The 16,550-nt window shown below is 35.5% G+C and overlaps 2 protein-coding genes across 12 annotated transcripts in view; one reads left to right on the top strand and one right to left on the bottom strand.

The window, feature by feature from the left end:
• ncbp2 (nuclear cap binding protein subunit 2) overlaps positions 1-6,918 on the bottom strand; it is a 231,614-nt gene extending 224,696 nt beyond the window's left edge. The window contains exon 1 of the mRNA XM_049465772.1: positions 6,877-6,918. Coding sequence (XP_049321729.1) covers positions 6,877-6,903 — 27 coding nt within the window. The 5' untranslated portion in view covers positions 6,904-6,918. The remainder of the gene's footprint in view (positions 1-6,876) is intronic.
• The window catches only part of mcf2l2 (MCF.2 cell line derived transforming sequence-like 2), a 177,962-nt gene extending 165,095 nt beyond the window's left edge, over positions 1-12,867 (top strand). For 9 of the 11 annotated variants that reach the window (XM_049465736.1, XM_049465741.1, XM_049465742.1 and 6 more), the window contains 3 exons: positions 879-994; positions 6,359-6,453; positions 11,269-12,867. In XM_049465736.1, the coding sequence (XP_049321693.1) occupies positions 879-994; positions 6,359-6,453; positions 11,269-11,369 (312 nt within the window). In that variant the 3' untranslated portion in view covers positions 11,370-12,867. The remainder of the gene's footprint in view (positions 1-878; positions 995-6,358; positions 6,454-11,268) is intronic. The other 2 variants (XM_049465737.1, XM_049465743.1) reach the window with 2 other exon arrangements.
• Positions 12,868-16,550: the final 3,683 nt, after the last annotated feature.

Below are 16,550 nucleotides of genomic sequence, written 5' to 3'. Positions count from 1 at the left end.
AAAATGTAGGTGCTTGAAACTGTAGGTAGTAAAAAACACAGGACTCAAAAAAAAATGTAGGTCATCAAAAATGTAGGTGCTCAAATATGAAGCTGCTGAAAACTGTAGGTAAGTTAAAAATGTAGGTGCTCAAAAACATGGGTTCTCAAATATGTAGGTACTGAAAAATGTAGGTCATCAAAAACGTAGATGATCAAATATGTAGGTAGTCGAAAACGTAGGCAGTCAAAAGCATAGGTGCCCAAATATGTAGGTGCCTAAAAATGTAGGTCCTCAATTAATATATGTAGATACTCAAAAATGTAGGTGTTTAAATGTGTAGATCCTAAAAATGTGCCCATAGGAATTAAAGATGATATAAATTCCACAAAGGATAAAAGAAGACTAATGACCAAAGTATGGTCTTCAAAAAAATGAATTACAAAAATCAAAAAGGCCAGCTCTAGTTTAAGGTTAAACCAGTTGAATGGTTTAGATCAGGATTTCTTTTCTAGATCAGGAGTTACTGTGCACCCCCCACCATCCAACACAGCACAGCAGAGATAGACAGAGATCACCTGACAGGTAGTGCAGTTCTGAGCTGAATGTCAAAAGTATTGGAACAGCTGCTCATTCTTTGTTTTGTTCAATATCAAGGGTGTTAGAAAACACTTAATTTTTATACATTTAACACCAAATATCGATGATGTATCGCAAAAGAAAATGATATCCCAATATCGATATTTTGTCCCTCCCCTTCTGCACACCAGTTTAGCCTACTGTCGTCTTTCAGTTAACAAAATGTGTGACAGGACTGTAAGTAGTGAAATTAATGTGAAGATAATAGAGTACCCCTGTGTTATTATTTTTCCTCATTTTCCCCTCTTCTCTTCCTGCAGGGGGAGCTTGAACGCTTTCAGGTGCAGCTGACGTATGAGGCGCGCGCTCCACACGAGCTCTCGCTGGAGGCAGGAGATGTAGTTCAGTTCGTACAGGAGGCTGAGAATGGCCACTGGTGAGTAATGGACCGTACCTCCTTCTCTTCTTCCTATTCCTGCTCCTCCTCCTCCTCCTCCTCGCCAAACGTCAAGTCACTTCCACACACACACATTCATACTGCACACACATACACACACACACACACACACACACACACACACTAATGATGTGACATTCAGTTCAGTGAATCAAAGGTCCAATTCAACAATTCACTGATTCACAGTCAACTCAACTTTATTTTCCTCTATCCCATAATACGGTTCAGTAAGTAAGTCTGTGGTCGGGTACAGAGTATAATGGAAAGAGTAGCTACGGCCTGCAGGAGGGGTTTTCAGTTCTGCTGCTGCTGGGGGGCTGCAGTCCAGCACAGCTTAGTGTTTATTTCCCTGTTCCCACTCACGCATGCACGCACACACACACACACACACACACACACACTATTCAACACGTCTGCCAATCGCCAGGTTTATTACAAGCAGGCGTCTGCAGGCTTGGCAAATTAAATGTAAGGCTTTTAACGACTTTTGACCAATAAGAGCCCAGATAGTACATAGATACGCCATTTATCAATACTGCATATGTACAGGACATACAGAGAACTGAAAATACGGTACTCTCCTTCCCAAAAATTACAGCAAGTAAAGACAATATGATATCTAGTATAAAAGAATGGGAGACACTATATATACACACAATACAAAAAGGACACAGTAGACGTACGTGAGATAGAAAACAATAGAACAATAGTGCAATGGTGATGGGGGGGGGGTGAAAAAAAACATATATAATATAAAGATGGGAGTAGGGGTGGGCGATATGGCCCTAAAATAATATCACAATATTTCATGGTATTTTCGCGATAATACTCTTGGGGATATGACAAAACACTGAATTAAATACAAAAATATCTCAAGAATACACTACTGCAGCAATTTTTTTTATATATATTTTTATTACTGCATACGATAAGGCATGATATGGCACACCCTTAACTGAGATATAAAAAAATACAAGAATTTTATCAAACTTGTAACAGAAGTAAATGATCCAGGATGTAATGATACTTATAATAATGCACTCTAAATATCTCCATATATCCAGGATTAAAATAAAATAAATGATAGCTGTAATGTTTAGGAAAAGTTCTACTTATTAAAATTTTGACTACATCAGAGAAATATGGTTTGAGCAACGTAGCAATACATATAGCGCTATTCTTATATGACACTCAACACTTAAATGGATTATTATGGATATAGTTCACTTGAGTGATGTTCGAGAGAAAAATGAACATATATTGATAAAAGCATTTTTTTTTTTAACAACTTCATTCATTCCTGCCATTATAAACCCAAGATTAATAACAACAGCAGCACGGCACCAAGTACAAAAGTACAGCATGATTTTATTGCTCTAAGGGCATAAACATGTCATAAATGCTTAATGTTGCTTCAACAACTTTTACAATTACTCGAACTGATTTGAGCACAGCGCATTTACCTGCAGCCAGCAGTGCCACACGCCGCATTTCAGACACGGCGACTTCCAATAAAACCTTCTACACCCACTACCCAATTTTACACTCAAAATCTATCATCGACGAGCCTCTCGTTAACCTTTATTCATTATTTGGGGGTAATGTTGTACGAAAGAAAGCCTATTACAGTCCAAGCTTTCTTTTAATGGCTGGTCCTGAATTAAAACTTAATTCACAGCGAGTTCAGCAGAGGGCACGGGCCGCATTAAAAACTATGTATTACAATGCCAATAAAAAAAACACGGGGCTAAAATTAATAATAAATCACTACATTCAGTCCAAGCGTGCACTACAAAGCAGCGTGGTTACATCGCCAGTGCTGGAAATCGCCTCCAGAGTCCATTGCGAGCGATGGATGAGAGTCTTTGTGAGACGTTTTTTTTTTCCGTTCGCGGGTGTATTTTGGGGTGACTAATACCCTATGAAATTAAAGTGGCGCTAAGAAAATGCATTGAATATACTCATATTTCATCACTTCATGCATAATTCATCTTTAAAAGTATCTTCAATCATTTTCCATCTTTGGGTTTTCGCACCGCTCAAGTGTCTGGCGCCCCTCTCCGCTCGCCATCCTCCCGCCCCATCATCCCTCCACCCCCTTTCCTCGCTACCCCCCCCCCCTCCCCACACCCCACCCACCCCATCCCGAAACAGTTATAAAAAGTTATAAAGAATTCACCAGCTTTTCATGGAGCCAGTCTATATAATCGTCTTCTAAAATTCAGCAAAAGTTTAATGTGCCTCAGTTCACACTTTTAAAGTTTTGAGTTTAAAGCACATTTCTCACAGAAGTGCTTACATCTGCCCATAATGTGCGAGAGTGTGCGCGTGTTTGTGTGTGTGTGTGTGTGTGTGTGTGTGTGTGTGTGTGTGTATATATACGCTTGTACGTGTTATTCCCACAGATTCACACCTACATGTACAGTGTGTTTTAGCTCCTGTGTTGACAGCCTGTTCTTTTACCGAAGCTGAGACTGGCATTAGTGCGCAATACTGACGTTGCATTAGCATAATGCTAATGCTAATTAGCAAGACACACCGTGTGCAGCTTTTCACTCCTAACGTGGATGCAAGTTCACTTCGAAAGACAGCAACAGCAATTAGTGTACTGAATTAAAGTGGTGGTTGAAAGTTTGTAAACCCTTTAGAATATTTGTGGGTAAATATCACCTAAATCATCATCATCAGATTTTTACATCCCAATCTTAAAAGGTTGATAAAAAGAATCCAGTTAAACAAATTAATAAAAAAAATATTATGCTCAGGTCATGTATTTATTGAGGAAAATGATTCAATATTACATATTTTAAGTGGAAAAAGTATGTGAATCTTTGCTTTCAGTATCTGGTGTAATCCTCCCTTTGCAGAAATAACTGCAATAATTAAGGATATGTTCACATTACAAGCTACATTGCTTAAATCTGATTTTTTTTATCAGATCTGATTTGTCTATCCTAATGGTGATCTGTATCTGTGTGTAATGTGAATGAATCTGTTCCTCAAACGCTGTCTTACATGCTGCACATTGATACACAGTGTATAAACATCTCCTTCTTCACCAACAACAAAAGAAAAAAACTCATATTAGAGAGACGAGAGACTCTGAGTTAGCAGCTCATATGTGGAGCATCTTTTGCTGGAGTGGAGAAACAGCAAACAGCTGGTCTGAAGTTCATGCTCAGGTCCAGGATGTGAAAAAAGGCCAGGCTTTAGTTTGCTTTTGCTGTTTTTTTTGCAGCTATAGCTGCACAGCTGCACCAAGAGATGTGTTGTGGGTACGAGAGAGAAGCACGTAGCGCTAATGCTAATGCTAATGCGTAAAAGCAAAAAGATGCAGAAATTCAGATTTGACTATTCACATTCACATCACATGTCCGCGGATCTGATTTAGGACCACATATGAAAGTGACTCAAATCTGATTTGAAAAAATCCAATTCAATACGTTTACACAGCCATGAAAAAATCAGATCGGTAATGTGAAGTAACTGTTGATCAGTCCTGCACACCAGATGTTGGTGGGTTTCCTCACATTATCCGCTCGCTTCAGATCCTTCCACAACAATTTCATTGGATAAAAGTCAGGACCTTGACTTTAACCATATATTCTTTAATCATTCTTTTGTAGAACGACTTATTGCTATTGTGCATATTGCTATCTTGGCAACGGAAAACACAGGCGTGCCACTGACTGAATACAACCTGCCTCTGTGAAAACTTTAGCTAAGCTAGTTAGCTTAGGATAATAGAGACTAGCATGAGAGCCAGATTTTTTTTAGATTTTGTTATAGAACTACAGTATCGTTTAATACAACTAATAAAATAACAGTTTTCAGAAAGTGTGCACAAATACTTAAGAAATGACTGCAGTGTTCAGACTAATAATAATAATAATAATACATTTTATTTGAAATGCACTTTACATTCCAAAGAAATCTCGAAGTGCTGTATCCAAATTTCATGTTAAGCATAAAAAAGCAGAGGTGGAAAAAGTACTGAAAAATTGTAATTAAGTAAAAGTAACTTTACTTTGCTAAAATTCTACTCAAGTAAAAGTAAAAGTACCCATCTTAAAATTTACTCGAGTAAAAGTAAAAAAAGTACTCAACTTAAAATGTACTTTGAGTAAAAGTAACATAGTTACTTTTATTTAGTTACGAATCATAAATTAAATAATTATCAAATAAAATAATTTGGACCTTTCAGGCAGTATTTGTTCAGACCACCCCATAAAACATTTTCAAGAACAAGTGGCATAGGTTTCTATGATCCATTTTTCACTGTTTTACAGTTTATTATTATTTTTGAACTTGCCATTGCTGTGCTTTAAGTGCTAAAACATGCCACATGTTTTTTTTTAACATCCAAGCAGATTGTTTAATGTTCCTAATAAAAATGTAAGGAATTATAATGAAAAACATGAAAACATACAAAAAAACACTGTTGGTGGGCGCATGCGCAGTGCCGTCTAGAAGCACATATCGATGGGTAGCATAACTGGACAGAACACCGGTTCCCCCGAGCACAGCTGATTCACACAGCGTTTCTCCCACTAACCTTGATTGATTGATTGATTGATTGATTGATACACAAAGTTACAAAATGAAAAATATAAAACAAAGATTTAAAGATACATATGAATACAATCAAATAAAAAATAGAATGTACAATGTAAAAGTACAGTCTTTAGTGTGTGTGTAATGTAGAATGGAGGTAGTGCAGTTGAACAATAGACAGTGAACACCAGTTGATGTGCATAAAGTGAGGATAACTGACGTCAGCCATACAGAAAGTGCAAATACACAGTTATATAATAATTTAAATTTAGCAGTGCAAAAGATACATAAAGAGTAGATGAATGAACTAGTGAATGAACTACTAGTGCAAAATAGGGTAGAATTATAAAAATAGTGTTATAGGCATCAGAAACACTGCTGGGAAAAGTTCAGCTGCGCTGCCATGGAGAACAAAACTTTGTTTTTTTTTTCCCCCCCAGCATTTTATTTTTTACTCAGTAACGGGGAGTTTTCCAATGTAGCGAAGTAAATTACTTGAGTCAAAATCTACTTGAGTAAAAGTAAAATTACCTATTTTAAAAACGACTTTAAAAAAATGACAAATTACTCATAAAATCTACTTAATTACAGTAATGCGAGTAAATGTAATTAGTTACTTTCCACCTCTGTACATAAGCATTAAAAGTGCTTAAAACCCAACACTACATTCACCTTCCTGTGCACAATGATATCTCGTACAAAAAAATAACACTAATCTTGTGAAACTGACCCACTGGAACTTTTATTTTAGTGCTGCCATTAAAATCAACGTTCTTTCTCATGTTCTAGGCTAGTCAAGAACCTAAATACTCTGAAGACAGGGCTGGTCCCACCCACGATCCTGCAGTCTACAGCAGGAAGTGTGGACATTTACAGTCACTCTGGTATTCCCTCTAATCCACACAGGGATGAGCAGGAGAGAGCTGCACGTGACACTTGGAGTCTGCAAAACTGATGTTTAAACTGATCTTTGTTCTTATTATTCCTACGGGCTCTGGGTGGTCCAGCTGAATAAAGCCATGCAAATATGATCTTTGATTCCTGGGTCACGCTGCTCGCCATCAGCAGCCGGAGTCCGAGAGAGAGCACAATCGGTCATGCTCTCTCTGGGTGGGTAGCGCTTTCCCCTCATCACTTCATATGTAATGTTGGTCAGCACAGACACACTGCAAAAAATCCATTAACATATATTGAGATGTATATGCTTGCAATATATTTACCAAAAAGCATTTTAGTAAGATTTCTTACAATCTTGAATAAGTTAAAAATAACTGATCTAAAAAATTTGGACAATAGAATCAAAATACCTTGAAATGTTGACTTTTTGTCCACATTCAGCTTCATATTTCATCCAAAATTATGCATTAACATTAAGATTTTATTTTCCTTTTATATTATTCTTACATATACATAAGCATTTTAAAGCATTTAAAACATTAAAAGCATATATGTTAAATCTTAAATTTGGACACTAGAATCAGAATAACTTGAATGTTGACTTTTTGTGCTTATTGAAGAATTAATTTTATTTTACTTAGGTAAGATCACAATTTGACCGTCAAGCACTTGATTGGACATTTTTACAGTGTTCACCTATATATTTTATTGAAATCTATGCATTAACATTATTTTAAAAAATATATTTTCACCTTTAGATTTGACCAAAATTAACATTCATATTTTTATTATATTAGCTTTTTATATTTTCTTTTCTCTTAGTTTTATTCATCCATATAGTTAAGCAAATTTTCTTAGTAAGACTTCTAGAATCTTTAAAATCTTAAAATTCTTGAAGCAAAACTTGAATCAAGTAAAAATCCCTGATTTTAGATCTTAGATTTGGACAAAAGAATCAGAAAAAACTTTAATGTTGATTTTTTTGGTTCTTATTGAAGAATTGAGTTTAGATTACTTAGGTAAGATCACAATTTGACTGTCAAGCACTTGATTGAAATTTTTTACAGTGTTCACCTATATATTTTATTGAAAACTATGCATTAACATTATTTAAAAAATATATTATTAGGCTTTTATATTTAATCTGACTTTTATTTATGCATATAGATAAGCACATTTTCTTAGTAAGACTTTAAAACCTTAAAATATTTAAAGTAAGACTTAAATCAAGTAAAAATGCTGTATCTTAGATTTGCACACTAGAATCAGAATAACTTGAAATGTTGACTTTTTGTTTGTTTTTTTATCGAAGAATTGAGTTCAGATTACTTTATCTCAATATGAACTCAACATTTTCACTGTTCACAATCATATATTATCCAAAATTATGCATTAATATTAATTTTGATTTTATTTAGCTTTTATATTTCCTCAGACTTTTATTCATTCATATAAATAAGCAAATTTCTTTACAATATTAAAATTCTTAAAGTAAGACTTAAAGCTCCACTAGGCAGGATTGAGATTTTGTTCTTGTGGGCTCCCCCTACAGTTACAGAGTGTAATAAATGTTTCAGGCGGATTAGTTTCTCTTTTTTTGGCTTTCACAGACATATTATGTCTCTTTCCAGCTTCTGTCAGAGTGTCTGTATGTTAGTTTGTAAAGAATGAACCAGTAGTCCTTGTAGAACTGTTAGAACTAAAGGTCGGAAAGCAGGTCGCAGTTCTCACGAGCGTTGGTCGCGGCCGCCTCGGAAAACTTACAGAGTCTGGTTTGAGTTCAGAGGAGCTCCGGCACAGACACGAGAGCACCGCTATTCCTCCTATTACACCTCAATGCAGCGCTGCAGTGAGTTTCAAGCTGTAATTTTACTTCTTTAAAAAGATCAAAAATCAAGAAAATGCTACCTAGTGGGGCTTTAATCCAACTGGTGAGGTTTATTATTATTTTTTTTTTTTTGCTAATTTTAATTTCAAATGACCTAAAATAAGGCTAAAATTCAAAGTGAGACTGAGTAAGATCATGATTTCTAAAATAGGCTAAATCTTACACTAACACAATAGTTTTATATTAATATATAAACAGATAGATAGATAATTTCACGTGCTAAGGATTTAGTTTTTTTGCAGTGCGTCTGTTGGCTGATGTATCAGTGATGCTGCAAAAGAGGCGGAGTCTGATGTGCTAGTCATCACCCTCCCAGTAATGTGGCATTAAAACTAGTGATGGGGGAGAGCTAATGAGTGGGTTGGGTGATTGGATCTTGTAGTCTTCTGAATTGGGGAGAAAATGGGCTGAAATTAGAAATAAATAATAGACTGAATATTAATAATTATACTGAGTGTTAACTGCCAGTGTTATGATACAGTGATACAGAGGCAGAGGCCAAGAGCTTTGACCCAGGATTTGTCACCTGCACCCTCTCTTTGTGAACACCCGCAAAGCATCGAGATAGCTGGGGGGCTGGGGGATGCCGAGATGGGGATGCCAGGATGGGGACGGGTGGATGGATGGACGGAGAGTATGGCAGTGGAGCTGCTTTGCATATTGTGCTTAGTTTTCTTTATTTTACTTTACTTTTTTGTTTCTTTTTATGTGCTTGAAGGTTAAAAAGAAAACAAGTAGAGCATGATGTCGTCATCCCTTCAGGCATGCTCTCCATTCCTCCCCCCCTGCCTGGCCTTGCTGTGTTCACAGTCTTGCCCCCACCCCCCCTCAGTTCACTGCAAACGCTGCTCCTGTCATAACAAGACCTGTATGCGGAGATCACACCGGCTGCTGAACTCTAAAACTAAAACTAAGCTGTAAATCTGGTCTGACGGTTGGAGCAGGGTGTGTTGCTCGGATATGCTGCACATTAGGCTTCATGCTTCACCACTTCTGCTTACTTTCTGCTGCTAAATTGGCTTTGTGTTGGGTTTTTTTTTCTGCATTACACTTATTTGCAGTCACTCTCTAATGAATTCCCTTTATTTGTTTCTGTTTTATTTTTGTTCCATTTGTTTGTTTGTTTTACAGCAGGGGTGTCGCACATTGTCCACCTGTCCACTTTGAGCCAGTGTGGCTGCAGGTTTTCATTTAACGCAAACAGAAGCTCATGTGATCAGCTGATTGATTAAACGAGTATAAATAATTCAATAAGATGGAAAAGAAAGGTTTAGACTGGAAAAGAATGGAAAGCCACATTTCAGCCATACCAACCCAGTGTGGACAGGTTTGACACTAGTAGTGTAACGGCTCACAGATCACAGATCGGATCATATCATGGTTTTTGAGTCAAACTTCTTTTTTTTTTTTTCTTATTTTTTTTTTATAAAAAAAATAAATAAATAAATAAAGCTATTTATTTAAATTTATTAGAATATAAAGAAGTATGTATTGACTGTTATATTTTTTCTAGGCCTCTCTAGCTTATGATTATATGTTTTCTACAGTATATTATGCAGTACCAGTCAAAATTTGGTCCCACCTTAAATTCAAAGCTTTTTCCATTGTTAAAAAGATCTTCGTTGTAGATGAAATGGCAACTAAATCCCCTGATTTAAAAAAAAAATAATAAAATGGGAGGGGTAGTTTGGGAGGGGCACTGGGTGATGTATGGGTTTAGAGGCGGGGCAGGAGGTAGAGCTGATCGGCTGAGCTGAATATTGTGATCAGCCTCGCCTATAGTACAAAAAACAAATAAATATTTTCATATTTTTCCGTTTTTGCCTTTTGCAAGTTGGAATATACCATCAGACTTGTGTTACAAGATACAAAAATGGACATTATGCATACACACAAAAATAAAAAGAAAACACACTCTAAATACATTCCAAATGTATACAAAAGAAAATAAATAAAACATTGGTAATAAAAAACAATAAGTAGAAAGAAGCAGAAAAAAAAGTGTCATTATAAATCCAGTAACTATTGAAAATAATTTCTAAAATTCTTTACAATTTTTAATTTAATTTAATGGTCAGGAATCAGATAAATAATGCCTTTTTACTGTTTTTTAAACCATATTTTATTATCAATTTTGAGCAGTGAGTCATGTAAGAAGTTACATTCTGTAATAGCTCTGTAAATCACTGTTCAACACAATTGGTTTAAGCTCTCTATAACTTAAAGTTATTTGTTGTTGAATATCTTCTTCGCCTTGGTTTCTTTCTCTTTTATTCGTATAAATTGATCATAAAGGCTCAATGGATGTTTTAACTTGTATGTATTCTCAGTGTATTCTTGTGAAGAGGTAGAGTTACAGGTATACAGTGAATAATAGCTCTATTTGAGTAATGTTCTAATCCAGATTATGAGAAGCAAGGACTACTCAACTAAATAAAGAAAAAAAACAAAGGCCATCAAAAATGTTATGATGAAACTGGCTCTTATCAGCACCACCCCACGAAGTTCATCAGAGTGAACAGATTTAGAAACTGCAAGTTAAAACCGTAAGACCATTTTGGTTTGTTTAACATTTTTAGGTTACTAAAAACATGATTCTTTATATGATTATCTGACACCAAGCGCATCATTTTTTTTTGCTTTTGGGTTTTCCGACCTGTAAGATATGATCCGTGTGATCGAGTTCACAGATCATCTGTGGTCCGTTACACCCCTATTTGACACCCCTTTGTTTTTTTTTTTTTGTTTTTTTTTTACATTTTACAGTTGTACATGCTGTATATTAGCACTGCTAATTCTGTTTTGCTTTAAGTTTGAAGATTTCATATTTAATATTTTAAATGTCACTGTCAGACATCAGGAAACAGCTTGATAACAGACCTGTTTTTTTCCTCTTCCATTCCTCTGCTTTTAGACATCTTCAGTGACCTGTGCACCGCGGCTCTCACGGACACCGAGGAGACAGAGGAGAGCGCCGGGCCGCTGCTGGCCCAGCAGAGCCGGCTTGCATGTTGAACATGTGCATTGTGTGTCCTCCTTCTTCTTCTTCTTCTTCTCCTTCATCTTCTCCTTTTTTTTTTACCCGCTCGTTGTTCTTGTTGCTGTCTTGCTCGAGTGCCATACAGCGGTGAAGCGTGCAGGACGCTGCAGCTCCTGCAGAGTCCTGTAGAGCACTAGAACGAGCCCCGCCATTCTGGAAGAGTGGGGAACAACCTCTACTGCTGCTGCTATTCCCAGCCACACTGCACTGGAACGTGTGCCATCATTTTTGGCCTTTGGATTCTAGAGCTGAGACTCTGCTCCATCATTTTGGGACGGCGTGCATTGGATGACACGGACGCTAGCCGCCAATCATCATCCACCATCATTAGGCCATCTGCTATCTGCTGTGCCTTAGCAGAGCGCAAAAAAAAGTTCAATTTTTGACATCTTGAATTTTTTTTTCTTAAACAAAAAATAAATAAGGACTGTGGACGAAGAAAGGAGATGCAGTATAAAGCCATGCAGTATGACTCCAAGGACGTAATGCCATGATTCTGAGGTAAAAAGTGAGAGAAACAGACTATAAAATAAAAATAAAAAAAGACAAAAGCAAAAAGACTCTACTGTACTGTCCTGCTGAATTTTCTCTACATGATCACAAAAGACACTGAAACGGAAAACGAACCATCCGAAGAGCATTGAAGAACTCTTTTAAATGGTCAGAAATGCAGCACTTTCGAAAAACTAAAATAACAATCTATCATGTGTATGTGTATTATATAAGATTTATATACTCCTTTTTTTTACATGTTGACTTATTTGTTTTGCATATTCTGTTTTTTTTCTGATTTTAAAGCTTCATACTACTTATAAACCTCCTCAACAGATCTCCCTCAGATCGGATCTCAGTCCAGGTTCAGCTTCTAAGCGTTATTTCACCTTTTCGTATTTTATTATTGTAGCACAACTATTCCAACTGTACTGTACAGACAGGTAATGTAAGGTAATGTATGATTGGGCTTTGGAAATATATTTTTTTTATTTTCATGGAATCAAATGCAAAAGCAGTGGATAAATCAGTGAGAATAAGTAAATAAGTGTACTGTATTAAAAAACGCTGCCTTCATATTTTCATATCTTATCTAGACAGAACAACAAAGGAAAATGCAATTTTGACAGCATGTCAGTGAATGTATAATATTCTTACACACCAAATATTTCATATTTCACCATCGAGAAGGAGAACAGTCCAATTGTAACATTTTCAAGAAAAATTCAGAATACAAAAAAACAAAATCCACATTTTTTCCATTTGACCAACTTTTGTTCAATGACTCTAAGCACAAAAAGGAAAAGTGGAATGCAGAGTTTATGATAACCATCATTACGCTCCTGTATTTATAAAGAATACAAACTGTACAATGCTTTGACACCTTTGGTCAGTGATCGCAAACCGACAATACAATACAATACAATGTATTACCAGTCTACATTTTTAAACATGCGATTAAATATGTGCATAAAAAAAAAAGCTTGCGTTCATGAGTTCTTCTTATTGGTGATCAATTATGTGCTAACTTGCAAACAGAGCATTACAATTTCTTTCTTTATGTATTCACTTATATATTTATATATATATTATTACTGTTTCTCCATTATATAACAAGGTCAGTGCTGAAACACCAGACAGATAGGGGTGACGCTTGCCGAATAAAAGGTAAAGACTGGTTTATTAACAGAGCCGTAAACAGAATAACACAGCCAGAGAACAGATCGAACAGAACTCACAGTGTAAGCAGGAGACGTAGTACAGGAAACAGTCCAAGATCCGAAGCCAGAGAGACAGTCCGATAATACAACAAATCCGATAAGGGCAAATACAAAAGGCAAAATCCGTAATACAGAAAAAAGGGTCATAACAAAAGGGCAGACAGAAAAGGGTTTGGAAAAACGCTCAGTACGCAACATGAGTCGACAATACCTCGCAAAGAACATATGCTAACAGAACCCTATATATAAAAAACATAGAATTACTATGAACCGGAACAACTTAGAACACAGGAGAGTCTGAACGGAGGAGAGTAACACGATTGGGTGAAGGTGAGCGGCTGACGGTGACGTCATCGCCAGTGGGTATATGGGAAATGGAGTTCGGGAGTGTGAAAGGAGAGCCTAGAGACGTGACAAGTGCCAGATCTAAAATATAATTATGATGAGTACGATTATTCCCGCTCTCAGTTACATTTTCTTATTTTTCACAAGGGCACTTTCCTTGTAAAAAAGAAGTATACTTAAAAGTATATACTTTAAAAGTGGGTTTAAATCAAGTAAAGAATACTATAAGTGCATTTTCTATTAAAAGCGCATTCTTCCTCAGTTGTTTAAGTTGTTCACCGACGTGTGTTTCAAAACTTTTGAATCGGACACTTCTTATACATTGTAATATGCAGCCGGTGGATTGGCAAGTGTGAGAAATACCATGTGTGGCTTGTGAGCGTGTGAACTCGCTGAGGTATGTGTGTCACGCGCTCAAAGCATGAGATTTGAGAATATTGTTTGGATACAATTCTCTGACACTGGCCACTGAATATTCAACATGGCACCTCATAACAAATAACTTTCTGAGGATGTGAAAAATAGCATTGCTGTTTTACATAAAGATGGCCTAGGTTATGAGAAGATTGCTAACACTCTGAAACTAAGCTACAACACAGTGACAAATGTCATACAGCATGTTACTACAACGGGATCTACTTGGAACAGGCCTGGTCATGTCAGGGACATGGCAAAAGTCATGGAACATGATACTAAGTTCTGTTACATGTGGCATGTCTGTGTTTGGTCATATCAATGTGTAACCAAACAATATCTGTATATAAAGGCAATGTAAGTGCATCACATTGTAACGAATAGGAATGACATTTTTCACTCAAAAACTCATTTCAGAAAATTCTGATTTATACGAATACAAATGGACAATGCTACACTATTATACAGTTCTTATATCAAAACCCAAACAAAGCATGAGTCCATGTTCAAGCAATTAAAAAATAATCAGAAGCCAAAGTGTCCAAAATCCATAAAAATCAGACCAAATAATCGAAATCTCACGAAAACAAAAAGATAATTAAAAAATATCTTGAAAAAATACAGGGCACAGCAAAATAAGGAAAGCATTGGTCCTACCCAGTTTCACATACAATCCACAGGTCCAGGAACAGTTTGAAACAGCTTGAAGTATCTCTTCCTTAGAGGTTGAAAGATGTGGAGCAAACTTTTTTTTTCCTTATTAGCAATCCTACCCAAAAAAAATGTCCGACACCACCACTTCCTGTTACTAGTTTGTTTCACAATAAAAGTCATTTAGGTGAAAACAGGAAGCAAAGCCAAAAACTTATACATGGTGTGTAAATATCAGAAAAATATTAATATCAAAAAACCTTCCAGACTTTAAACGACTAGTTATGTTAGCCATGGTTAACCTAGGACTTTACATGTAACTCATATTAATGAACACTCAGTGTTACCTAATAGCCATTAGGAAATCACTGGTCTTAAAATCATTTTGGCAGCATCACAACTTTTCCCTTATAATCTCAGTTAAGCATTTTATCTCCAGTAGGGGTGTCAATATGGTGCTAAAAATAATATCATGATATTTATTGGTATTATGTGGTATTTTCGCAATAACAATACTCTTGGCAATATGAGAAAACACTGAATAATATATATAAATATATATAAAACATATGATATATATATATATATATATATATATATATATATATATATATATATATATATATATATATATATATATATGTATATATATATATATATAAACATATAAAACACATACGTATATATAGACAATATATGTATATATACGATATATATATACTATATATATATATATATATATATATATATATATATATATATATTTCAAGAATACACTACTGCAACAAAATGAAAATCTAATTGTATTAGTGCATACGATATAATATGCTACACCCCTAACTGAGATATAAAAAAAAAACACGGATTTTTATCAGATTTGTAACAGAAGTCAATTATCCAGAATGTCATGATACTAATAATAATGCACTCCAAATATCTCCATATTCCCAGGATTAAAGTAAAATAAATGATACTGGACAGATATAATCTATAGTCTCTAGTAGATATACCGGTATAATGGTAAATGAGAACAGAGTGATTTTTTCTTTTGCTAAAAACTGCAAAAAAAAGTAGTACACTGATGTGATAATTAGGGGTGGGTGATATGGCACAATATTTTAAGGGTATAATATTATAGTTCAAGATATTCAAAAAGGTTGGCGATATTATTGTGCACGATACAATATGGCACACCACTAATCTCCATTTCTTTCCTTCGAGCCATTTCTTGGTGGATATACTAGACGTTTTCAAGAGTCATTGTCATGTTGCATGGTCCACCTCCGCTTTAGCTTTAGTTTTAGTTTTAGTTTTTGGTGCAGACAGACAGAGAGAGTCTCACTTTTTTCTCAAGCCTCCGTTGATACAATAAAGACTTCACAGTGGCTCTATTATGGAGAATAACATATAATAAGATCACTTACCTTTACAGTAATTATTTTATATATTTCTTTAATATATATATTTCAAGAAAATAATAATAATATATATATATATATATATATTAAATTCTTTAATATATATAGTTTTTGTCTATGGATCTATTTTATTCAGTGATGAAGGGTTAGGATTAGGAATTGAGGAATCTCATTTTGTAAGTCACCCCATCTGTTAATAGCAGTGAAATCGCTCCTTGCTCTGAAAAGTGTCAGTTTAATTTCTTCTAATTTCGTTTCTTCCTGCCAAACTGTCAAACGGGAAGCAGAGAAAAAGACAGCTGAAAAAAGCACTTCTGTTTCTTTTCTTTTTTTTCTTTTTTTTTTGAATAAATCCAAGTTCATTTGGTCTTGATGATGTGAGGAATATAAAAGGTAGCACTAGCGGTACAGGTGAGGTTTTAGCGCAGCAGGTGAAATCCAACCTGCTGTTTAAAAATGCAGCAAAAACACTGTCTACTCTATGACAAATAGTATTTTACTACAGCGCTCCATTCCCTAAATAAATTCCGTTCGCTCAGGAGCTCTCTGAAATCTCAGAAAGACTACCTACTGTGACTTTGTGATAGACGTTCATCTTCTGCCACGCGACCGTTTA

This window comes from Astyanax mexicanus, chromosome 16 (assembly GCF_023375975.1).
Source record: "Astyanax mexicanus isolate ESR-SI-001 chromosome 16, AstMex3_surface, whole genome shotgun sequence".
Lineage (NCBI taxonomy): Eukaryota > Metazoa > Chordata > Actinopteri > Characiformes > Acestrorhamphidae > Astyanax > Astyanax mexicanus.
Note: the sequence above shows the minus strand (reverse complement) of the source record. Positions and strands in the feature narration are given on the sequence as shown.